Consider the following 24,765-nt stretch of genomic DNA (forward strand, 5'->3'; position numbering starts at 1 on the left):
TGGCAGTAGCTTTTCCTTTTATTCTCCATGGTAACAACTCAAAAGCAACAACCTTGAAACTGCAAGCATGGCAAATGTATAACGCTTGGTAATTGGAGATGAGGACGTGTCCCAAAAAGCTATAAAAATGTTGTATTTTCATCATACAGAGTATTCTCATGTCCTTTTCCCCCCCACATTAAAAATAAGTTCATCATAGCAGAGAAGGACAATCTAAGTAAAATAACAACAGCTGAGTATAGCAAAGAAAGCGACTCAGTGCATAATGGGTGGGAAGCGGCTGTTGTAGGCAAGCAACAGCAAAGAAAAGGCTTTCAACAGGGTCTATGGAAGTCACACAGGAGGCACCGAGTTCCCAGCCCAGAGCCTCTGGACTATGTAGCTTGTACAAACCAAACTGAAGGCCAGTCTGTTGGGATGCACGATGGGACAGTGTTGGTGCTCTGCAGGCTGTCTGCCTGGGGAAGGGATGCAGAAGATGCTCCTTTCACCTCTTTAGTTACATTTTTATGCTTGGGATAGAAAGGACATGTTGTTCTCTGAACATGAGTAGAGCTTTGCAAAAAGAAAAAAATCTATATATAGTGAGCAGGTGTGGCAGAGAGCCACCACCAGGCCTTAGAGATTAAAACCTTGCCATTTCCCTGAACTGAATTTTGGTTTTACAATGAGCCTGACAACTTCTAATTCATACTTTTGAACTCAAATGTAACTAACAGTATCTTGGAATCCCATTTGCTTTCTATGACTCATGAAATGCTGCTGCTCTGTGCCACTGCTCCCACCAAGGACAATGAAAACTGAATGTATTTGCTTCTGTTGTTTGCACTTCAGAGCTCTGACTGCAGCTGTCCTGGGGTTGAAAACAATACTTCATAGTTTGGAAATTATGTTCAGCTTTAATTTTTAAAATGTTTCCAGTAACATTCCTGCTTGGGCCTGAGAGAATATCTGGAGGGCTTTTGGTTTTGTTTTGTATATTCTGTAATTTTTGCCTTTATAGGGGGTAAAAGTCTTTTAACAGTCTTTTTACAAAATGTCACACACTCTACATCTAAATTGACTGAAACCCTTAGGCACAACACTGAAAGTTAACTGGAAATAGCCAAGGGAAGCAGAGGGGTCAGAGAGGGATTACAAGCATGACAAAAAATGACCAGCGGAAAGAGAGAGGAGATGAAGGTCTCCTGGCAAAGGCCCCCGTGCATGCAGGGGTGAATGTCAAAAAGCAATTATAAATGTCACAAGATAATTCATATGGGACTCATGGCAGATTCATTCCTTCCCTATTGGCTAACTTTATTCTTAAGATTTTTCTGTTTCTAATGCTGGTAATCTAGCTGGCATATTTAAGATCATATCAAAATAACAGCCATCCCATCCCATCCCATCACGTAATGAATCTCTCTTGTGATCTTCCAGGCAATGGGAAAGGGACTTCAGGAGTCCAAAGTGATGATGAGGTTGGTTTCAATGTCACATCTGTTGTAGAAAGCACATACAGCCAGGATGGAGATGGAGATGCTGTACCACAGAAATTTCTGCAGTCATAGGGTCAGATCTGCAGCACCTGGCTTATGCCAAAGGTCTCTTTGCTCCTGGACCCAGCCAAGAAATAAGCTGAAGTCCCTCTAGCTTCTGTTTCCACATGTCCCAAAGCCTTTCCTTAGTGACACAGAACAGATCCTCACCCACATCTTTGTGTGAAAGCTCCCCGGAGGAAAAGGAAGATAGCACCAAGTGGATTCCCAGCAAAACAATCTCCATGATATTAAAATTATTTTCAGAACATCCCAGGCATGATAAACACTGTGGTGTTCTGTTTACATACCTGTAACAGTTTGTGATGAAGTTTGAGTTCTAAAGTGTTTTGTGATTGCTCCTTCTCAAGGATCTATATTTGTCCAGCCCAGGGCCCGTCCTGCATCTCTTCACAGAAGCAGCTTTGGGAGAGACCTTAGTTCAAAAGAGACATAATCCTCTGCGAGCATATGGAGAGTCAGCAGTTACTTTCCTCAAGACAACCTGGAAATGTAGGAGCAGCTCAGCAACTTGGCCAAGCAAAGCTCTTCTGCTCAATGTCAGATCACTGTGTTATCAGAGGAAGCTGGTCACAGCCCACAGTGGCATCCAAGTGTGTTAACTCTTCTGAAATCCCCTGAAAAAATGCTCTGAGAATGCGCTTTCTCTTCCCTCTGCAAAATGCCAGTTCCATCTTATAATGCTTGATACTTTCTACGCTGCTCCCTCCCACAGGTTTCTCTGGTCAGTTTTAGGTAACGCTGGAGAGGATTGGTGTGTCTAAGTCTCTCTGGTGATTGCAAAACTATTTGGCTTATATGACTGGTGAACTGGTATTGCCCATCTAGAGGGGGCTTGTTGGAAAAGATTAGGAAAGCCGCGTAACCGCTGACTCACAGGTACCCAGAGTCACAAGCCAGAATGAAAAACACAATTCAGCGAGCTACGCAGGGACTCAGACATCGCAGCAGGAGCTGCGACTTCTCAGGGAGACCCAGCAGATGAAGCTGCCACAGCTGGCTGCAGGGAAGGTGAGTATGGGGCACCCTGGTGATGGCCACCTCTGATCTAGTGATGGGAACAATGGCTGGGATGCTTACAGGTCCAGTTCCTATATTACAGGCCAGCACAAAGACCTGAATAATTCCAGCTGGCTGTCTCAGGTGATACGTGTTGGAGTTTCTCAAAGTTTTTAAGTATTCAGAGTGCTAACTTTATTAATTTTCCATTTCACTGGAAACTGAGTGGTCTGAGGATATTCGCACTGAAGCCACTCCCTGAAACTTTTACAATGCACTTTAAAGGGATAACGGCATTGTTGAGAAGTCATTACCACTGGTGTTTATTTTCCCATTTAATTATGTCAAAACTTTTTTCACAGTAACTCAGATCACATTTTTCACAGCACAGCCAAACTTACTGCTGGTGCTTGATTCTGCTGCTACTGCAAGGGCTTTTTTTTCAGGATTCACTGATCATGTCAGTTGACTTCTTAGCAACTCACTGTTGTGATGCTTCATTTTAAGGCCACAAAACCATCTGTGTCCTTGACATGACCCAGACATCCATATTCTGTACGAAAAGGACTTTAGTTTTATGCCAGCAATAAAAATTGATCACTGGAAAACTTATAATCTGAGACCCCATAATAATCAGGCTCATTATTTCCCAGCGCCAGCATTCTGCAGGTGTTCTGAGCGATGGTGCAGACATGAACCATTACTTCTTTTCTGAAACAAGAGGCTCTTCTCAGCCCCTCCATCAGCCTCTGGCCACCTGCTCCCCTCTGCTGCAAGAGTCACGGGTCATTAGGGTTATGCAGCTATAGAGATGGAAGCCCTACTCCACATCACCCCTCACTTTTTGATTTGGTCCACTTGGTGCTGCTGCAGACGCATTTCTAATGGGAAAAATAAAGATAGCCTGAGGACAGACACCATCAGTAACTGAAAATTCCTTCAGATTTGTACAGGCAGATATGAAATCTAGGATTTCAGAGCAAGATGGAGCTGACTGATGGGTGCTGCCCAGACCTGCCTTCAGGGAACCAAGACCTACCCTTTTTTCTGAGGCTGAAATTCTTATGATCTTGTAAAACTTGTAGAATCACTACTCATAAAATCTTCAATACTCTACCAGGCACTTGGATTCAAAAGAAATGTTGGACGGTTCTTATGAACATAGTTTTCTTAGGAGAACTAGCTTCCAACTACTTATTTATAAGCTAGATGCATAAACGGCAACTTCTAACACATAGTGTACAAATGCCCTAAAGTACCAGCATCAAGCAAACAAAAGTGATTCAAATAAATGAGGGGAAGTCTTGTATTCTTAATACACACAACTCATTCCTGAGGGTTTGATCAAATAAACTACAGTGACTGAGATAAGGGACAGACATTACTGAAATGAGGAGATTGCAACACTCCAGTTCTCAGTATGATTTAAAAGATACAGGTATTCAGAGACTGTTAAATCACTGTTTTGGCGCCTTTCTGACATAGTCATTGTTGCAGATGCAATTTCAATTTGCTATGTAAAATGTTTCCTGGGTCTGCTGGATGTCTGATGGAAAAAGATGGCAGGCTAACCTCTCTTGAAATTCATGGCACAGGGCTTTCCAAGGTTTTCAGACTAAAAAGAATCAACATTTCTTGCTGCTAGTATCATATATTAGGGACAAAATGTTTACTTTAAAATACCATTTAGTGTAGCTCTGCAGACTTCTCAAGGCCACAGAGACCTCAGACGGTAACCACTTGCCTACCCCTTGTTAACTGTGCTGTGATTTTCCTAGGAACATACATTAAAGATGAGAAAAGATAAAAATATTTACAATTTAGTCTCTTCAGCCATAATACAAGCAGATGTAGTTGGCATGTGGCTGGCAAACATAGTTGCTAATCCACTCTGCCTATCTGAAAAGTCATGGTACAGGCCATGACTGGAAAAAGGGAATCACACCCATTTTTTAAAATGGTACAAAGGAGGAACCTGCAAACTACTGACCATTCTCTTGAGACCCCACCCGAAGTTCTGTGTTCAGCTCTGAGGCCACCAGCACAAGAAAGACATGTACCTGCTGTGTGGGTCCAGAGGAGGCCACAAAATGATCAGAGCAATGTAACACCTCTCCTATGAAGACAGGCTGAGAAAGTTGGGGTTGTTCAGCCTGGAGAAGGTTCTGGGGAGACTTTATTGCAGCCTTTCAGTACTTAGAGGGGCCTTAGAGAGTATATAGAGAGACTTTTTACCAGGGGCAATGATTTCAGACTAAAAGAGGGTAGATTTATACTAGATATAAGGAAGAAATTCTTTACTATGAGGGTGGCGGGGCACTGGAAAAGGTTTCCCAGAGAAGTTGTGGATGTCCCATCCCTGGAAGTGTTCGAGGCCAGGCTGGACAGGGCTTTGAGCAACCTGGTCTGGTGGAAGGTGTCCCTGCCCATGGCAGGAGGGTTGGAACTAGATGATCTTTAAAGGTCCCTTCCCGCACAACCCATTCTGTGATTCCATGATTGCATGCCCCTGCAGGTTAATCCTTCTCTGGCCAGGAAGACCCAGGACTGGGATTTCCAAAACAATAGTAATCGTTAGAGGAACATGGGAGGATAAGAATGCCATCCTTTCCTCAATTCACCTTCTAGCATGAAAACTGCGCTGTCATTAATCTATGGAGATTATTCTTCCTCTCCCCTGACCGTTCCTGGTGAACTGATCTGGCAAAGGAATTACACAGAAATGAATCTGTCATTTTTATGGAGAACAGCAGTGATGCTAATAAATCTCATGTTCTAAACAGTATTGCCAGAGTGAGCACCTGAGGCCAGACAGCTACTCAGATTTCCAGAGTAGCAACAGAGATGGCATTTCAGAGGCTGACAAATGCCTGTAACACAACAGGGCACTAAGGTGGTTTTAGGTGTAATAGAGATCAAGATATTAGACCTTAAAATGTATCCACATTCTTCTTTCACTTTATGATTTTAGCAGGTAAAAATTAAAGAGATGACTGCATTATACCCTAGGAAAACCAGAATGTCAGGCTTCCAAATGGTGTGAAGCACTCACTTCTAAATTCAACTGTTCCTGAGACAACAGCCACTAAAACCACATCACAACTGAAGTGAATGAAATGGTTGCAAATGAAAAAGGTGACTTTCAAAGCCTGTGTCCATTAAAAGTGTTAATTCTTTTTCCATTGTTGTTACTGCTCTCTTCAGTGTTTGGGAAAAATGACCAGAAAGGAGTACGACCAGTAGCACAGGATGAAGATCTGCAGCTGCCCTCTCACTGAGACTTTCCCTTTTGTTTTTATAAAACAAAAAGGCCGCTCACTAAGCAGAGATACCTGGTGGTGCTGGAAGCACCGCACCAGCAAGGCTAGAGCACTGCTTATGATACGGTGGAGTAGATATTCTAGCTTGAAGCTCTACAGGGTTGTAGCTCAGCTGCAAAGAAATGCAACTGTATCAAAACAAATCACAGCTGGGGATGGGGAAAAAAACACATCATGCTCTCATCACAACAAAGGCTACTTTGATCCACTTTCAAAACAATACATCAATCTCACCTGCAACTCTCATCACATAATGAACAGAACTAAATATATTGAACAAAACAGCCCATAATTGTCTCTCTCTTTTCAGCCCTTACCAAAGTTAACACCTCATCAGTACTTTTCTATAGCATCTGAAAGGATGTAGATTTTCTTTCATGATTTAGGGCTCCATCAGCTGGAGGCAGTCTGCAGCTGTAAGAACAAGGCCTCCTCCCAGCATAGGGATGATGATACAGAAAAGGCTCTATGTATGGAGACAATTTTGATCCAAACAGAGAGCTGAGGAGACAGAGAGAGCAAGAGGTATGCACACAGGCCTCTCTCTGCACATGAGACAGGCAGGAGGACCAAAGGCAGCCTCGCTTGTAGTTCAGGGCAGCAGGGACAGTGGGGATGTGGCTGCCTTCCAGCGCAGAATGGAGGGCACTAGAAAACAGGGTGCCAAAGAGAGCCCTGGCCTCATTTTCCTGGCAGATTCCCAGAGCCTCTGAGAACGAGTGCTGTTCATGGGAGTCTGTCTCTTACAAAAGCCTCTGCTCTCCCTGATGAAACAAACAATTGAAGCGGAGTCCATCCATGGCTGATGGCTGCAAAGGTTCACAGAGGCTTCTCTTGCGTGTTGCTCTGTATCTTTTCCATTGCAGTCACCTCATGGTATCCAGCCCATCAACACGATATGTCCACAACAACTTCAAACTACAAGGGACATCCTTGTTGGGAAATCATTCTGAGAAGAGAGAACAGAAATGTCAACAGAAAATCATCCATGGAATGGACAAAGAGATAGACATAGCTTTGACAGAGACACAACCAAACAACAACAGCTTTGTTCACTCACACCCCTTTCTCAAAACACTTCATCTCAGGCCTAACTGACAAGCTGCTTTAGCGACAAGGTCTCCCTCATGGAGCAGACTTCAGCCAGCTCCCCTTACCAAATGACCATGAACTCATCAGTCCTCACTAGCCCAGACTGTGGCACAGTATTTTACAGTTGCTGGCATTCTGTGTGAGGAATGCCTTCAGCATTCATGGCCCCTACACATGCCCATGGGCATGTACCCACAGGAGTCTGTCATCTCACCCCTTTCAGAAAGATGAGGTCTCAAACCGTACCTTGCTACTAGCCCTGTCCCAGCCCGGAAGTAGAGAGCCTCTCAACGCTTCCGTAACAAGGATCAAGGCCAAAGCAATGCCCTGTCATTTCTGTAAACCTGGTAAACTCCCTTCCCTACCATAATCCTAATCCCTAAACTTCTAATTCCTTGGATCACCAAACCACTGATACCAAAAACATCCCTTACATCCCTAGGCCCAGGCACATCTGTCTCTCCCCTCCATCATAAAGTCCTGTGTAAGAGCTGTTTCCTTTTCTGGCCTCCTACACCCACAGTGACTCTCCTCTTCCCACAGTGACTCCCCTTATCTAGGGTTCCCCACACTCAGGCTCCAGGCTCTACCCTCCCGGAGAGCCCTCTTGCCTGCAAACTCTGGTTAGTATCCCTTGCTCAGCCTGTTTGGATTAGGAGCACCAGGCATGGCCTTACTGTTTTCTTGGGGTCCTTTTTCCTCTTCTTGTCAGAGGCATTGAGGTAGGCCTGCTCCCTGGCCCTGTACGAAGGGCCCCGGCTCAGCTCCCTCTCGCTGTATGGGGGCAGGGTATCCTCCCCTTCCTCCTGCTGAGGCGGTGGCTGCTGCGACTGCTGCTGCGACTTCTCAGCTTTGTAGGTAGAGGGTGGTGACCAGGCATAGTATGTTCCCCCTCCTCTCTGGCTGGGCTGCGAGCTCAGCTTTGAGGGGGTTTCACTCCGGTCCCCGCTCTCATCGTAGCTCCGGGATTTCCTCTCCAAGACGCTGCTGAGGTAGGAGTGATCATATTTCTGGCTCCCTCCAGGCGTCCGGCTCACCAGCCTGGGCAGGTGCTTCTCCTCATGGGCCCGTCTCCGGGGTGGGCTGTATGACCAGCCCCGATCCGAGTCCGTCAGCGGCTCTCGGTTCCCTCTGCTACGCTTGGTGTAGTACTCCTCCATGGAGCTATCCTGGTGGTGCAGTCCTCCGCTGCGCCCACCGTGCGACTCTGACCGCTCAAAACGCCGAGTCTCTTGGCTGTCCGCCCGCCGGGTCCGCTGGCTGTAGGACTCCGCAAAGGCTGCCAGCTCGTCCATAGAGACGGCCGGCACTCCCACAGAGAAGCTCTTACGGGACAACATCTCGGACTTGGATCTCTGCTGGCTGGGGGAGGGAAGGGTAGTGTTAGAAGGGCAGGATTCAGCTGCGCTCGTCCCCTCAGCTGCCTTCACAGACAATGGAGGGAAATGGGCATTCCTGAGGCATTAATCATCTGACCTGTTTTCATCATCTTCTGTAGGAAGAGATGCATCATATCCTAGATATCCCTGCTTCTCTCTGCTGAGTCTAAAGGCAGCTTAGTGCAGATAGCTCAGACTCTACATGTCTAATGTGACCTGAAATTAAACCTGGACCACACTTTCCCTGTCCCCCAGTACGCAGGGCTGGACTCACTTCGCCTTGACCCCAAAGCTTGTAGGTATATGTCCTGCTGGGAAAACCCAAGAACTCGGCTACAGAAGCTCACAGCAGGGCAATTTTGAAGCAGGTTTAAAGGGTCTGAGGTGGCACCATAGTCCAGCATTGAGGGAAAGAGATCCCTGCCATTGCTTTTGGGAGACTGGCCTGCTGCTATGTGAGGGAAGGATGCGCCAGTCCTTTATATCTGGAGTACAGGTCTTGCTGCATCAAAGCACCACGGTGTGACTCCTAACAAAGCACACCAGCACTGGGAAGTGCTGGAGGAACTGGGTGCAAATATCTAGAGAGCACTTTGCAAAGGGCGGCTTGGTTTCCTATTGATATCACTTTTACATCCCACCTGGAGTGGGGCTGGTACCTAGCTTTGCCCAGCTGGGTAGGTTTCAGCAGGCTTGTGGGAATCAGACTAATTCTGACCTCATCTAATGACATCTCCAGATTTCATGTTTCTCTCTAACCCCTCTGTCCTGCTAAGCAGAACTAGAGCAGCAGGAAATGGAGAAGAGCTACCAGTCCATCTGTTCCCTCTCCTTTCTTTACTATTTTGCCAGATAGAGCTGCCTTCCAATGCAGTGCTCATCACCTGTGCCGGAAACTGTCCCGCTCATCTCTGTAGTCGGAGACAGCCTGTGATCTTGATGTGCTGCCCCCGCCAACCACTCCTGCCCAGTATTCAGCATCGCCATCCAGGTCCCCCGCAGGAGGCAGAGGCTTCCTTCGCACCTGGCGGTAGGGCTGACGGAAGTTCAAGTCATCCTCATGCAAAGAGCTGAGTTCAGAGATGGTGTTGTTATCTGCAGGGGAGGTTGCAGAAAAACAATGAGACAGGCATCACCTGATGGCGTGTGTGAGAAGGGAGGACAGGAAGGCTGTGGAGGACCCTGCTGCAGCTTCTTCAGAAAGAAGCTGAGCTGCCTTCTGTTAGAAAAAAGTCAAAATGGAATCGAAGGCCCTTCTCTAAAGCCTTGACTTATACTGACCAAGACTCCTGGGGCTCAGTTTGGAGACAGAGCTGCTGTTAGACCTACAGGTCTTCTGAACTGATAGTTGGCAGCCAGGTAAGATATTCTAGGTGTACTGCAAATGGCATCAGGTCTCTGTGTCCCAGATAACTGAGTTCAGCCTTCATGCAAAAATCCCCCTCAGCCCTGCTTCAGTGATACATGTGACCTCTCCACTCTTACGAGCTGGGCTCTGAGCTTGGTGGAACATCATCACAGCAGTTGTGCCACCACCCCCTTTCCTGGTGTGAGACAGGCTGGCTCTGGATTTGGCCTGACTTGCCCAGCTAAAACAAAAACCACCCCCTCAAAAAAAGATTAAGAAAAAAAGTAAGAGACTGACTGTCTGAATCACTGTCAGTCTCTACCCTGTCAAGCACATTGACATCTGGAGGCCTGACATACCAATCTGGAGAGGTCTTTTTATAGTAAATCTTGTGGGTGGAGAAGACAGTGTGCTCAGCGATGACTGTTTTAGAAGTACATATAATTTGTTAATTATGCCTAATCTGTACAGAGCTTTGATGTAATGTCATTCCCCAAAGCCATTACCTTCATTGATTTGCAGGATCTCACGTGTTTGTTTTAAATAAACCTCTACCAGTGCTTAATATGGTCTAGCTCCACACAAGTCAGATGCTGCCCGAAGTCCCCAGCCTGCTGCTGTCCTCCACACAGAACAGCTAGGGGACAAAGAGCAGCACTGCAAGCCCTCCTCATGCACACACTCAGTCCTGTCACTGCACCTCTGTCTCCTAATGTGTTAAGTAAGACTCTTCACTTGGGTTTGTATTGGCACCTGTTAAGTGCAGCCTCAGCCTTTACTTAGGGAAATAAAGCTTGCAAGAGGCTACTGGAAGACAGTGAGAAGTGCCGTACAGAAGCTCAGTTCTGAGTCTGCACCCTGTCCCTATTCACTGTCCTTCCGCCTTCACCTGCAGTTGTCCGACTGCCAAGCTGTCAGTACTGATGCATGTGCCACCTCCGATCTTATGTTGACCCGTGTCACAAAATGTGACAATCCCCTGGTTTCTTGAATCTTTCTTGTAGTCCCTGCCTCTTCTGCAAGGCAACAGCCGCTCCAAACCACTTTTGTGCATCCTGCAAACCACACTGTGGTCATTGCAGCCGACAAAACATGCTTTTGATAAAATCCCTCTCCTGTTTTGCCATACTGGGAATTTACAGGCAGCACCCTGTAAGATATACAAGTTGTGAGGACAATATCCCAGCTATTATCACACCATAGGCTGCAGAAGGCATGAGTATGCACTTGGCTTTTCAGATACTGATGATCCAAAAGTTTAATGATCTGAATGGACGATTTTCACGAACATTTGAGTATCTCTCACCTTGTCCGCTCTAATGAATGATGATTAGGTAAGTGACAGATCTTTAAAATCAGAACACATTTGTAGATGCCTAAAATCTAGACTTCACCTGCCCCAAGTACCATATCCTGGACATCATATGCTACAGGCTGGCTCTAAGGCAAAACTAGTTAACTTAGTTAACTTCTAATTATGAATGTGCAGGGTCTTTTTCAGGTCAGAAAAAAAAAAAAAAATCAAACCATGCTTGTTCCTCACATCGTTCTCGCATCCTCCTAGCTGGATCAAACTGAGCCAGTTCTTTCTCGACATAGTACAGCACCTTCATGGAGTCCCTTTCTTTGTCAGTCTGGATCCTATACCCTTTGCGCACTGCTAGGGAGAGAAGAAAAGCATTAGAAGAAATCACATTTAAGTCCAAGGAGACTTTCTGACAATATTGCTCCTATAGTTGAGCTCACATCTTCAAGCAGGTAGGCTGTGTCTTCCAAAACAGAGTGAGTCAGTCCTTGCTTCAGAAGAAATCTGTCTGTAACGTGGGATGTGAAGTTGTGAGCACAGCCGCATCATTTATAAAGTTTGCAGTAACAGCAAAAATGGTTTGGAAATGCCCAATCTGTACAATCAAATGCATCAAGTAGTGTCATTGCCACAGTGATTCCACCTCCCACAGAGGATGGCAGAGAGAAAAGTAGCACTGATTTCCCCTTCCTCAGCACTACAGAAAGCATTCGTCATGGTATGGGAGATGCAGTCCCAGAGATCAGGCTCCCTCTATGCAGCCATGGCCGTAAGCTCCCAGTTTGCAGGGGAAACAGGTGGCAGAGCATTTGGGGGCTGTCACTCTGCAGGACCACTCCAACCTCTCATCCCTATGAATTCTGCTCACAGGTTGAAGAGTATGTGGTAGCAGAAGCCCCAGAGAATACACAAGGAAACACAGAAAGCCCCACAAAGCACATCATGCTACTTTGAGATTTATACTAAATCCAGTGATGGGGCCAATCAGGTCACTGGGTAACTGTGACATTACCTGCTCTGGCATTCTTTACATGCTTTATTTTACAGAAAAGGTATGTCTTACACATACATCAAGTGCTTGACTGCTGGGATTACTCCATTTGCAGGGGAAGTCTGGAAAGCCTTTTTGGCTTTTCCACATTCCTGTGTGTAGAAAAGCAGCCCCTGTACACCCAGAGCCACAGCAGCTGTAACTCTGGCAGGCTGGCTCCGTGCACACTTTACCTGCTAACCCTGTAAACAGCCCGACTACCTCAAGGCAGGTCTACAGTCAGCAAGCAGAGAACTCCACCTATCAGGCCTTTGAAGAAAATAAGGCTTTTATAGCAGATTATTTATGAAAGGTCTCAGCCTGGGGGTATTTCAAGATTGACAGAAACACAGCACTAAGCATAAAAGAGGACTACAGTCCTCAAATTCAGCCTCATTAGAGAACTGTCATGAGGACAATTCACTTAACACTACAAAATGGAACCTCTGCTTTGCATGGGGCTAGTATGGTCCCTTGTGTAAATACTGCAGTGTTGCATGAGCACTCCTCTTGGGGCATGATCTAAATACTTGGATGGAGGTTTTGAGCCAACCTGTTCTTTCTGTTTTATCCCACACCCCAATACATCAAGCTACTAACATATGGGTCTGGTAGTATGTTGCATAGTATGCATGCACTGTGTGGGCTGAACAAGGACTTGGCAGAGGTATTCTTAGGCACCTTCTGTCCTAAACTGCTGGCCATGTGTCTGTACACTATTAAATAACCATGCTCTGCTTTAGAAACGCCAGTGCCATAGAAATGGCTAGAAGGATTCCAGAAATAACCCCACAAATTGCTCCAGGAGGAAAGCGCTTTACTGTGCGTTTTGACTGTGCACGTGTAAGGTAAGTAACTACATCTTGAAATATTACCTTATACTTGGGAAAGGTATCAGATGTTAAACATAGTATGGGTGTATCAGGGTCCTGCTTTCAATGTGTCTCCAGGCAGCTTAGCTGACAGCAGTCTGGAGTTTTGCTTTGTTTTCTTACCCCCACCAATGTATGCACACTGACTGCAAATGTGCACGGTGATTTACAGAACACAAGGAACCCCGCCTCTGCCTCCCCAACTGGAAGACCATCTCATGTCTTGAAGGGAGGTTGCTGCTCTGAAGAAGGGCTGGACTGGCTGACCGCAGAAGAAATGACTCCAGCTGCACTGCATGAGCAACAGCAAGGCAAGTTCTCCACTATATCTCACCATCGTGGCTGACCTCTGCCTAGTACCTTGCCAAGAGAGAGGCCTCTCACTATTCTTTCTTCCACTGCGTGTACCAGGATCTCAGCTAAGGTACCACTGCATTTATACACGAGCCAGAAAACAACCATCAGCTGGAAATTTCTCTGACCTACTAATAAACTTTGGGGAATTTGAACAGGCAGCTTCCAGACTCTGTCTCCCCAGAGCCACTACTCATGCTGAGGCTGCACCAAATATCTATTTGGGCAACATCTATTGCTCCTGGAACTGATGGAGAATTAGCTAGGCTTCATGCTCGGCTTGCTATTGCAGCTGTGTATCAAAAGGAAATGAATTTCTTGGTTAATTTTGTAAGCATCTAGAAATTAACTTTGGATTTGAATCTGCAAAGATGACCATGAACAGCTCATAAAAAAAGTATTTTCCATTATAGATGAAGCATATTTTGTCTCTACGTTTATTTATTAAATACTTCTCGCAATGATATTGAATGTTCAACTTATTAAATCTCTTTATTATTCCTTTGTGTGTGAACCAAAGATACTGCTTCCTTCTCAGACCCTTCTTCATCTGTAAATTGCCACAACCCTTTAATAAGGTTTGAATATTTTTAGGCCCATCTTAATTATAAGGAAATAAAGATGCAGAGACATTAACCACTTGCCCAGAACCATTCACTGAAGTCAAAGGGAATAGAACGTTCTTCCCTGTTAGACCATATTTTCTTCTCCTGAATGGTTCATAAATTTCTAATGTTTAATTTGTGTTTAACTAGACACTTTTAAAATTATTCTTCTGTGGGTGGAATCAAGTCAGCCAAAACTGTAAGCTGTTTTCCTCTCCAGAAAGGACAGCACTACTTTTTTTTTTCAGACAAGAGCAGTTAGGAAGTAAATGATGTCTCATCCTTATACACTTTCCATATTAAAGGTCTACAGTCCAGCTCTTGGATCAGAAGCTTCCATGTGTGCATGGTTTAAGGAATTTACTCAAAAGTCTCCAGGTAACCCCTGCAATTAAAACAGACATAGCACACATCCTGTATGTTGTCAACACTCTTCTAAATAAGAAAGCTGATTTTTTTTTCTTTTTTTCCCAGTTCAACCTTAAGTTTAGGACTGAGTTTCTAGGCTTCACTGGAGCTTTTTCACATGGCTTTAATGCAACCCTAGGCAAATTTTCTAAATATCCTCATGCCTGAATATGCTCACTAGACCACCTCACAGGGGTCATTTATAAACAGAAACTATCTAGGGCAAAGGCTGTCCTTTTTAGCATGGCAGCCAGGATTAGAGAATCCTGGTGTCTCTGTCCCCCAGCACTTCTGATCCCTTTTTCTTAAATAAACTTGACAGAGGGTTGAAGTCTCAAAGATACCAAGTTTCAGATCAGACCTACACTGGCTGTGTGGAGGACACACAGATCATAATTGGTGCTCCTTCTGACAAAACGCCTTTATTATTAACTCAACCATTACCTGTTCTGTTTAGTTTGCTGTCTGGCCAACCAGCAAATAAGTAGCTTGGAACAGCCACATAATGTTTTCTCTTCTACAGCCTGTAATTAGGGGATATTCTGGCATTGTGGAGGACCTTAAGAGAAAAAGGAACAGGGTGCAGGGTATCACCCTTCCTTAGCTCCACAGTTCAGGGAACACCTTGAACAACACATGCGTGATCCAGACTATGAGTTTGTCCATATAATTGCAAAAAATATCAATTAAAAATTAAAAAAAAAAGCTTAAGAACCTCTGTTGTCTTGCCACAACAGTTAAAACTCTGTAATAATAGTTTTATTTGCAATATGTAGTATTTCCTGTCAGGTCCTGAGTTGAGGGATTAAGACCAGCCATCTGATTTGGATTATATAATAAATGCATCTTTCTGTGTAATGAACGTGGGATGTTAAAAGCTGTTCCTTTTGGTTACCAAACACATCCAATTTATCATTTTGCATTTGTGCCCTGATAGTAACATATAGCAGAGATGAGATTGGGGCTGTGATCTGACTCCTAAAAAAATCCCCGGAGTTCTCACAGCCAACACCACGCTCTACGTGCGGTGACATTTTTCACAGAGGAAAAATATTAAGCGCTGGGCTGTCATTCATCATTTTCTGACAAAGGTTTTTGAATTGGGTATGTTCTGCTTTGGATCACTGATTGATTTATTTCCTATTTCAAAATGCTCCACTCCAGAGCTCTGTTTTGACTTCAGTGGAAAAAAAAGTATGACTGTTGACAGAAAATACTTTTTTGTAATTCCAGAAAGGTTAGTATACTGACTGGGGCAGTGGAAGGATGCATAGGGTTGTTCCAAAACCTTAATTACTCAATTATGCTACTTGATCTTGTATTTTTGGGAGTGTCTTATCAAAACATTTTCATGAGCAATATTTAACAACTGTTAATAGTATGGTGCTTTGAAATCAGACATGGCTGATTAATGGCAAACCTACTGTGCCAGTACAGTGGCTCTACACCAGTGAAAGTCATTTCTGCTGCAGCATGTTTGAATTTGGACAGCCACGCTGATACTGAAATGCTAGCATGTGGCTAAATAGCTACACTATTCTTCCTTGATGGCAGCTTCCTTCGCAGAAGTGACCCTCACTGAGACAGAACTGTCATACTGATGCTCTATGTCTGACACAGATCCACAACTCCTTTCTAGTTATAAGCCTTTTATCAGCCACACTTCACAAATTCAGAGGCTAAAAAAAAAAAGTAACCTACTGGCTTCCATAAGGTACGGGAGCCCCGAACGCTCTTGGGCAGAAATGCTGGGGGAGCATGTCCCCATGCCCAAAATGCCATTGGGACAGTAAAACATGCTGCAGCAAAGAACTGCTGGCAGAGGGCAAGCAGTGCTCTACAGAGGGCAGAAAGAACAGTTTACCAAGAGAGATCAGCTTGCAAGGCATTAGATCTAAGGGGAAAACAGCCACTGCTTCTGCTCCCCTGAATTAATCTTCATCCTTTCCCCTCTGCAAGTAAAGGTTTGCAGCAGTAACAAGAGAGGTCACGAAGGGCCTGAACTTGGGCCTGAACTTGGGCCTGAACTTGGCCTCCCATTCCCTGCTGATCTAATTAGGCACCCTCACACTGACACTGGGTTGAGGGTACTAGAAGAGTTGGACCATGTGTCCCCAAGGGATGCAAATGTCATTGCCAGAGCCAGGATCAAAATGCAATTTCTCTGTGTTTCTTCTGTTCATACCACTCTATCAGTTACAATTATTCCCCCCTTTCCCAACACAGCTCCCAGTAAGAGGACTGAATGTTGTGCCTGGCACTGCAAATTACCATTTTGGCTTCCTCCGCTGGAGTCACTTGGGGCTAAGGGAGGTGGGTGCGACTTATCCATCAGCACAGCAGGAGACGGGACACCAGCTACAGGAACGCTGGGGATGTAGTATGGACCTGGCATGGAGGAGACTGCAGGGGGATACCCAGCTTTTGCTGCTTTACCTGCTACATACACTGAAAAAGAAAAAGAACAGCAGTTAGTATCACACCAGCTCCCACAGCCTGACATGGCATGTGGCCAAAACCTGCACATCACCTACACTGGTGACAACCCAGCAGGAGATAACTGGACAAATGAAATTACAAGGACCAATATGAATTTTTCGAAGCCTCAAAGGGCACTGAGGAGAGTTTAAAATATGTACGTAGCAGATCAGATGAGCACTGCAAAATGAGCACTGCAAAATGCTCAGCAATTAAAAAACATTCAGGGTGTTACAGCCAGCATTACTGCTGCCATGACTTAGTGGCAGCTCAGCTTTAAAAACAACTGATAACTGAAGCAGCAGGGATGAGGCTCATGAGACTTGACAGATTTGCCTGAGCCTGACTGGGAACCTTGCTGGGTTGCAAGGATTTTGCACTGTTGTAGAGGGCAGCTGCTTTGCATTGCCAGGAAGAAACCTCCCAGGCCGCCCTTAGCTCTGACTTGCAACATCCACTGACATGACAACAAATTTGGAAGAGGAGCACAACACTTTGGAGAAGCAGGCAGAGCTGCCAAGACAGGGAGGGCTCAGGGAATTACATTTGTAATTAACTTTGAGCACTCAACCATGGAGCAATAGGTCAGATGCTTCACTCCCTAAGAACTAGTTCTTTAGTCAAGCAAAATGCATGGAGCAAAGGAAGCACATTCTCCTCCTCTTCTGCCAGAGAGCAAAAGCTGTGCAGGAGAAGATTTGCGCCAGGCTGGGACATGGTCACTCACGTGCCCGGGGACAGCAGCAGGACTCAGGACAGCAGGGGCAGCGGACGTAACAGCAGCAGCTATGTGGGCAGCACTGGCACCAGCAGATCCCCACCAGGAGGAAGAACAGGAACGCCCCGAGGATCACCAGGCCCACAAAAACCCACTCTGGAAAACACGGGGAGAAAGGCACATACTTACAGGATTGCGTATCACTGTAGAAGGGAACATCAGCAACACTCTCCCAGGGGAGAGCACAGGGGCAAAACAGGTAGGTGAATAACAGAAGTGGACTTCCTGCTGGTCTAGGACTCTGTCCTCATCTGTGTCGATGTACAAATGGCACATGACAGTACGAAATGGAGCTATGGAAATGTGGTCCCTTCCTGCGACATCTCTGGCTGGCTGCGAGGCGAGCAGCAGGGAGGCAGGAGTTCTTGTTCCCCCGCACAGAAACCCTTTGCCCCAAGTCAGACCTGTACGAATGCTGCAGGATCTACTCCATTAACATTTGGATCTCATCAAAGACCCATTCTTCCTGACCATGTTCATGCCCTGCTTGTGTGTTTGTTCCCTACCCATATTCTAGTTTTAATGGGACAAACGATGGTGAAAAGCACGCTATAAATAGCTCAGTAAATGAGCCAGGCCTGCCCCTTCACAACTAGGCCCACGCATGCAATTATTCTTTTGAATGTGCCAAATGAACATCCTATTCAGGCACTGCAGCCAGCCGGGAAACCTAACAACCATTTTTTTTTTATTTCTTTCTTCCCCCTGCTGATGCCTCAGATGACGTCTGCCAGGCCCCGAAAGGGAATGGTTGAAATACACCCTACAAGTGAAAGCACAACAGAGCTGGTCCACAAAAACCAGGATGAGGTTTGAATGGGAAGGGGAGCAAGAGAAGGTTTCCTAAGCTTCACTGCTGGGAAATGTGCAGTGACAGGTGCCCGGCCCACGCTGCAGCAGCTCCCAGCTCTGCATCCAGCTACCCTGCATTTCACAGGGGATTGAATGCACAGGGCTGTGCCTACCGCCACATGGCAATTCCCTGGACTACGGGAATGATGAGTGAACACATCTGCACCAAGAAATTTCAAGACTCGGAATGTATAGGAGGCCTGGAGTTGGTTTTACATTAGAGGTGCACCAACCTATCCAGAAGCCAGATGGCTGGTGAGGGAAAATCTGTGGGGAAAGACTCCAGGTATACCCAGGCAGTTATGCAACCACCTCGGAAAGGCGGTAAGAAAGCAAAGAAAGAAGTGGTGGAGCTGCTCTGCAGAGAAAAATAAAGCAGTAGACCAGTGCTTCCTAAGTCCAGCATGCATTCACTAAGGGGTCTCCTGGTACATTAATATTTAAATGAAATATTGATACGAGGATTGTAATGTGAGTATTGAATCACATGGGAAAAATAGTGCACCGCTCACCTGCATCACTAAGCTGCAAGTTCAAGGAAAAATGTTCAGGCTGGAACAATCAAAACAGAAGGTTTTTTTCTAGTTCTTAATAAAATGCAAAACTAAGAAGTGCGATTTTTGATTCATCCAGAGCAGTCTGTTTGAACAGAAGTAAAATTCTTTGCTTTGTTCAAGTTTTCCTTAACTCTTCTACAAGCAATTCCCTTTTTTTAAATGCCATTTTTAATCTAGAACTTACAATTTGCTTCAAAAAAACGTCAGTGAAAGATCTGGCATTTACAAATCAAAACACTTCATTTCAGAAGTGTCATGCGAAATGTTTTATGTTTTTGAATATTTTATTTCTTTTTTGGCTGAAACAGACTAATTTCATTTGAATTTGCAGATAATTTTGGTCCTGGTGGATTTTTTTATGAAGTTACTATATGCTGAGAAAAATTCAGCTAATGAATAAGGAAATTGCTGGAGGGAAACATTCATGAATGGAAAAGAGTGAGTTTAGAGTAGATTACTGATACAGTTCTTCAAGTGCTTATTTACTATTTTCACAAATGACCTTTACACAGAAAATAAGAATGTATTAATGTATTTTCAAGACAAGAGGTAAAGAAGCATTGCCACTGAAGATGAATACTGGGGTATGTTATAGAAAGGGCCAGTTGTCCTTGGGCCTGCAATAAGAAACACAAAATGCAGCAATACACTGAATTTCAAGGAATGCAGCAATACTTTCAAAGTCACACGTTCAAGGATTAAGAACAATTTATGTTCTGAACAGGACCTCATTAGTTGAAGTCAACTGAAAAACAAGAAATGAGCCAGTATACTATTCCATCATAGGACAGCTGTAACTGCCTACACAATACAGCCACAAAAATGGCAAATGTAATGACATGTCCAGTCAAGGACAAATTTCCAGTAATGTTAAGGAAATATTAATGCCATCATAAAAGGCCTCCATGTAAGTTACTCATGTTATACAGCTCTGGTCACCTTTGTAGAAGAAAAGATTAATTCAGGGTGAAGCAGATGCAAAGCAGGGATTTGAGGAGATGAAAGGACTCAATCACCTGCCTTACAGCAGGAGAGATGAAACTTGCTGCGTTAGTCTATTAAAAAGAAGGCTGAGAGCAGATGTGGCTGCTGCCTGTAAATATGCTAGGAGGACAAATGCTAGGAGGAAAAGCAGGTACTATAGTTAAAGATCTTGCAGGAATGGGCATAAATAGGCTGTGAGTAATGTATATGGAAGCTAGAAGATGCGCATCAACGAAATCGATCCAATGGGAGAAAGAAAGGCCAAACCCAGACTACTCTTAAACTTGCTAAGCTTATGGAAAGGATGAAATTACACAGCTCTCAGTAAGCATGTAAGATAGCAAAGGCAGACAATCCTTTCCAGTCCTGTTACTTCCTAATCTATTGCAGGGCGACAGCTCAGTGCCTTTTTCTTTTGTCATGTTCTCATCTTGTTCTCTATGACAATCACTGATACAGAGAAGGAGGTGAAATAGTATCACAAGACAGAAGTGGCCAGCCACAGTTACGCAATGAAGCTCAGGTGTCAGATCTCCAGAGCTATTAGTGAACAGTTCCTAATGACTCCATTGAGGATTAAAGCCTGGAAGAGGAAAAAAACTAACAGCAAATCCATTGTAAGTGTATCTGTGGTCTTTCTAAAAACATTCTGGAGTATAAAAGGAGGTCAGGTTAGTATGTACCCTGCACACTGCAAGATACTCAGCATCAGGACTGGATGTTTGAAATCAGTGTCCCAGTCACAGGGACCTATGAATCACAAAGGATTTTACTTCACAGGAAGTGAGATCATTTGCTTTTCTGATAAGGTTAAGAAAACAGCAAAAAAGCCTGCTAGTTCCTTCTTCATGCACAAAACTGGTATTCAACCACTTTGACCTGCAATACCCTAATCGTTCTTCCAGTACAACTGTTATCTTCTATCACAGCCCTTCCAGATACAACTGTGTAATCCTGAGATTCAAATGATTACCAAGCTGAAATGCTGTGTGTTCCCACTGTCTGGAAACCTCTGTTTTGTGCTTGAAGGAGGATCTGGTTTTGTTTTTTCAGGTAAAAGGCAATGCTAACAGCTGAAATGTGATTTGCCACCACCTTTTATACTTCCTTGTTGTTTACAGCCATGCAGTGAGGGTACCAGAAAGCCACCTGGCCAACACACAAAAATTTTGTACCCATTCAATAAAATTCTAAATAGTGTGGGGAGGGGAGAAAGTGTTAGGCAAGAGAGAATCAACTTCTGTCTATGCTGAAAAGACCAATCCCCCTCCCGCCATGCTGAACTTTCAGGGAGCTTTGGGTTATACAGGAGGTGGGGGGAGCGTCTGCCTTCTCTCTGCATCTCTGGGACAGACCTGAAAATAGCTTCACACATTTACGTGGAGTCGCATTTTTGCACAAATGTGTGAAAGAAACACTCCTTGGGCAGTGTCAGGGGATGATCAGATGATTCAATGGCTAAATGTTCTCACAGCTTTTCCCTTTCAAGGACAATCTGTTGCACAGTCTCTGCTTCCTCTGCAATAAGTGCCAGAACTGGTGGCTCTCATTAGTTTGGCCAATGAGGGATTTATCATGGGCAGAGAGCTTTCATGTCTGGTCCAACCACCTGGTGTTACCTAGATAAAGCCCCCGCCATGCAGCACAAGAGGGGCTGTGCCACTGATGGGCTGCTAAGCAGCACTCTACTTCTAGCACCTCCTGTGCTACCATCTGTGTTGATGGCTATAATGGTACCCGCAGGACAGGGTCTGGGGAGCGGAAGTTACTACCTCACAAGAGCAGCTGATGCACAAAGGATACGGGCATGCGAGGCCGCCGAGGTCTCGCAAGCTGGAGCAGCGTTACCTTGGTGCTAGCAGGGGGAGAGCAGAGAGCCTGATATAAAACCTCCCCTGAAAAGCGCTAGCGTTTCTGCCCTCACACTGATCCTGACATGAGATCAACCATCTCTCTGTGTTGGCTCCCAACAGGGCCACTCCTCCCCCAAGTCCCAGCATGGGCTCTCTCACATCTCAGCCCAACACACTTTCCCAATAAGCAACACGCTTTTCCCTTTTTATCCCCAGACAAAACACATGTAAGAGGGCACATACACCACACAAAGATGCTGCAGAAGGATAAACAGACAAGATGACAGAGGACTGGGTGACTGAAGGGTGAAATGACTGAATACCTGGCATAATCTCCACAGCAAAACTGGGCAAGAGATCAGCAAGCAGCCCTGTCCTGCCTAGAAAAGATAGAAGGAGGAGAACAAGGAGAGAGGTTACTGCAAGAAAAACACACTCCCCAGCCCCTGCCTTAGCCTCCAGTCCCCTTCCACATCTGCCCATATGCACTCTGTTAAGTGAATTCCTATCAACCATAGATGTCATCCTTCTTGATGCCTGGTGTGTCTGCCTCTGCACTTCTGCCATTTCTGTGTCCTTGCACTTTGTGTTATCAGCAGAGCTGGGGAGAAAGAACCTGGAACAGAGCTTCTCCAATCTAGACACAAAATGACAAGAAGAGGGAGGTCCCCTCAGCATGGTTGCATGGTAACATCTTTCTGGAGTTGTGCTCTACACATGCAAAAAGATCCTGGAAATGCACAATAGCTCTCAGAAGGATTTAGTTTACTTTAAAAATGTTGCGATGTAGTTTGGATGGATGTGAAACATCTTTCACCCGAGGCCCTTGACAAATCAGCCACATGCATCTTACACCCGTGGGTGGTGTTCTTCATGTGGGGCTCTGCAGGGCTCCAGGAAAGGAGTCTTGAAGTGAGCATGTGCTATTTATTACAAGATGCACAAGTAACTTGGTGAGACTGTGTGATGTAAGGCCAACTCTCAAGCAAAGCAAAACAAGCAGGGAAGGATTCATGTAGAAATGTGTGGAAACACTTTGCAAAAAATAAAGAAAAAAAAGGCAAGTCAACTTCTAATTCATAACTGAATGCAAATAAAATCCAAGCCCAAAGGCAGCTCGGTGCTTACTTGTTTTGGCACTGAATTTCTCGGATGCTTCTAACACACAGCAAACATCCTGCATGGTGTTGAGCTATAATTTACACACAACTGTGCATTGGCAGAACAACCCTATGTGCAGCTGTGCTGCATACTCTTATGTAGCACCAGGACCGTGCTTGTTTTTTTTAAAGACATGCATAAGGTAGGAGAACTGCACTCTGAAGACAGGCATACATTGTGGATACAGCATAACAGAAGCAGCTGAGGGTAAGCCAGTGCAACAGTTGTAGAAAGCTACCTTTAACCTCCCCACATGCCCTTCACATCCTACACCAAGCAACACTCAGACACAGTGGTAAACTGGATCCCAAGTTCCTTGGCATCCAGTCTGTTCTCAAAGTGTGTTATAATCAAATCCCCACCGTCTGTTTTTTCTCAGTGCTTCATCAGAGGTTCTGTAGAGATCAAAAATCTACAAGGATGCTTGCAGGAGCCATAATAAACATAGTCCGAATGCAGGCAGTGCTTTGCAAGCAGATGCATCTCATCAAAGTTGTCTAGTACTCACAGTAACGCCATCATGATGAGGTGCTCCTGAAGCCTTAGCAAGAGATACAACGCTGATCCTTCAGAAAATTATTTTCAAGGAGGACTCCTGCCATTAGTCTACGGCAACATTTTCATCTACATATACAAAGAGTTTCATGACATTCTTTGCAGTCCGTTTTCTGGAAGCACCAGATGTCCAAACTGCTCACAGCTGGTTTGTTATGGGAAAGTGCTCATGTACACTTTCTGCTCACAAGATACAGGCATGTACACATCATATGTGGCTTAAGTCTTGGGTGCTACAAGCGGGCTCCAAACACATGCAAGAAATGTATGCCTTGTGTCACTGTATGCTAGACTTACATTATGTTCCACATGCATACTAAATATATTCCTCATTTCCCCAGCATGCGCAAAAAAATATGGGATTCTGTGTGTGTGTCTGTGTGTGCGAACAATGTACAGATGAACCACATACATGCAGAACGTATTGGCAGACTCTGGCATGCAGCTTGCCTCCCATGTGTTGTTATGTCCACACAAGCTCATGTGCAGCCCTAATCTGAGAGCAGATGTCAATGGACAAACAGCTGGAGGCATGTAGCTAATTCAGGGCTGGGATGTATGGTACCAGAGGTAAAGGAGTGACACCTATAAAGAGCAGAAACTCCATCTCACAAGTCCAAATAAGCACCTGCTTTATTTTGAACCCATCCAAAGAGCGTTGATCCCTGCTAGTGCTGGGTCTTATGGTGCCTCCTGATCCCCAGGAGAAACCACATGTTCAAGGAGGAAGAAGCATCCCTCAAAAATAAGAGTACTTGAAAATTTGGTAACTTCGTCATGAAGACAGCTGAAGTAGTTCCTCTGTGCTACCTACGAGCAGTCAAATATTTCCTTGTTTGTGAGCCCTTACTCAGCTCTGCTGAGTATCTGCGTTGAGAATTTGCTCCCCCTGCCCTGCCAGTGGGGCTCACACAGCCGTGAGGGTCCCCAGAACCACACAAAGGCGATTCACAAAGTCCAGGAGAGCTCAAGGCAGCAGCAAACTCCAGCATGGCTCAGCCTGAACTCTGCCAGCAAGCACAAAGCCGGTCTCTGCCTTGCCGTGCCCCCAGCAGCTTTCAATGCACCCCGGCTCTCGCCCCTCCTCGTGACTGAATTAATTCCCCCTTCCCCCCACCATGCATTTCCCCCTTAGCGCGTGAAAGCAACAGGCCAGGCTGCCTGCCACCATGGCCACCTCACGGTTGCCACGGAGACGGAAGGCTCCCGGCAGTGCCCTCATTGAAGGCGACTTTCCTCCCACCGCCAGCAACAAGTGGAGTAAAATCACTCAGCTCACCAGCGGGTGCAGGG

The 24,765-nt window shown here is 45.3% G+C and overlaps 1 protein-coding gene across 6 annotated transcripts in view; it reads right to left on the minus strand.

The window, feature by feature from the left end:
• ILDR2 (immunoglobulin like domain containing receptor 2) overlaps window positions 1–24,765 on the minus strand; it is a 42,514-nt gene continuing 17,749 nt past the window's right edge. For 2 of the 6 annotated variants that reach the window (XM_065065446.1, XM_065065411.1), the window contains exons 4-10: window positions 22,080–22,136; window positions 17,460–17,606; window positions 16,526–16,702; window positions 11,223–11,339; window positions 9,216–9,426; window positions 7,630–8,314; window positions 1–6,809 (exon numbers count right to left, since the gene is read on the minus strand). In XM_065065446.1, coding sequence (XP_064921518.1) covers window positions 6,774–6,809; window positions 7,630–8,314; window positions 9,216–9,426; window positions 11,223–11,339; window positions 16,526–16,702; window positions 17,460–17,606; window positions 22,080–22,136 — 1,430 coding nt within the window. In that variant the 3' untranslated portion in view covers window positions 1–6,773. The remainder of the gene's footprint in view (window positions 6,810–7,629; window positions 8,315–9,215; window positions 9,427–11,222; window positions 11,340–16,525; window positions 16,703–17,459; window positions 17,607–22,079; window positions 22,137–24,765) is intronic. The other 4 variants (XM_065065400.1, XM_065065422.1, XM_065065440.1 and 1 more) reach the window with 3 other exon arrangements.

Source organism: Columba livia, chromosome 1 (assembly GCF_036013475.1).
Source record: "Columba livia isolate bColLiv1 breed racing homer chromosome 1, bColLiv1.pat.W.v2, whole genome shotgun sequence".
NCBI lineage: Eukaryota > Metazoa > Chordata > Aves > Columbiformes > Columbidae > Columba > Columba livia.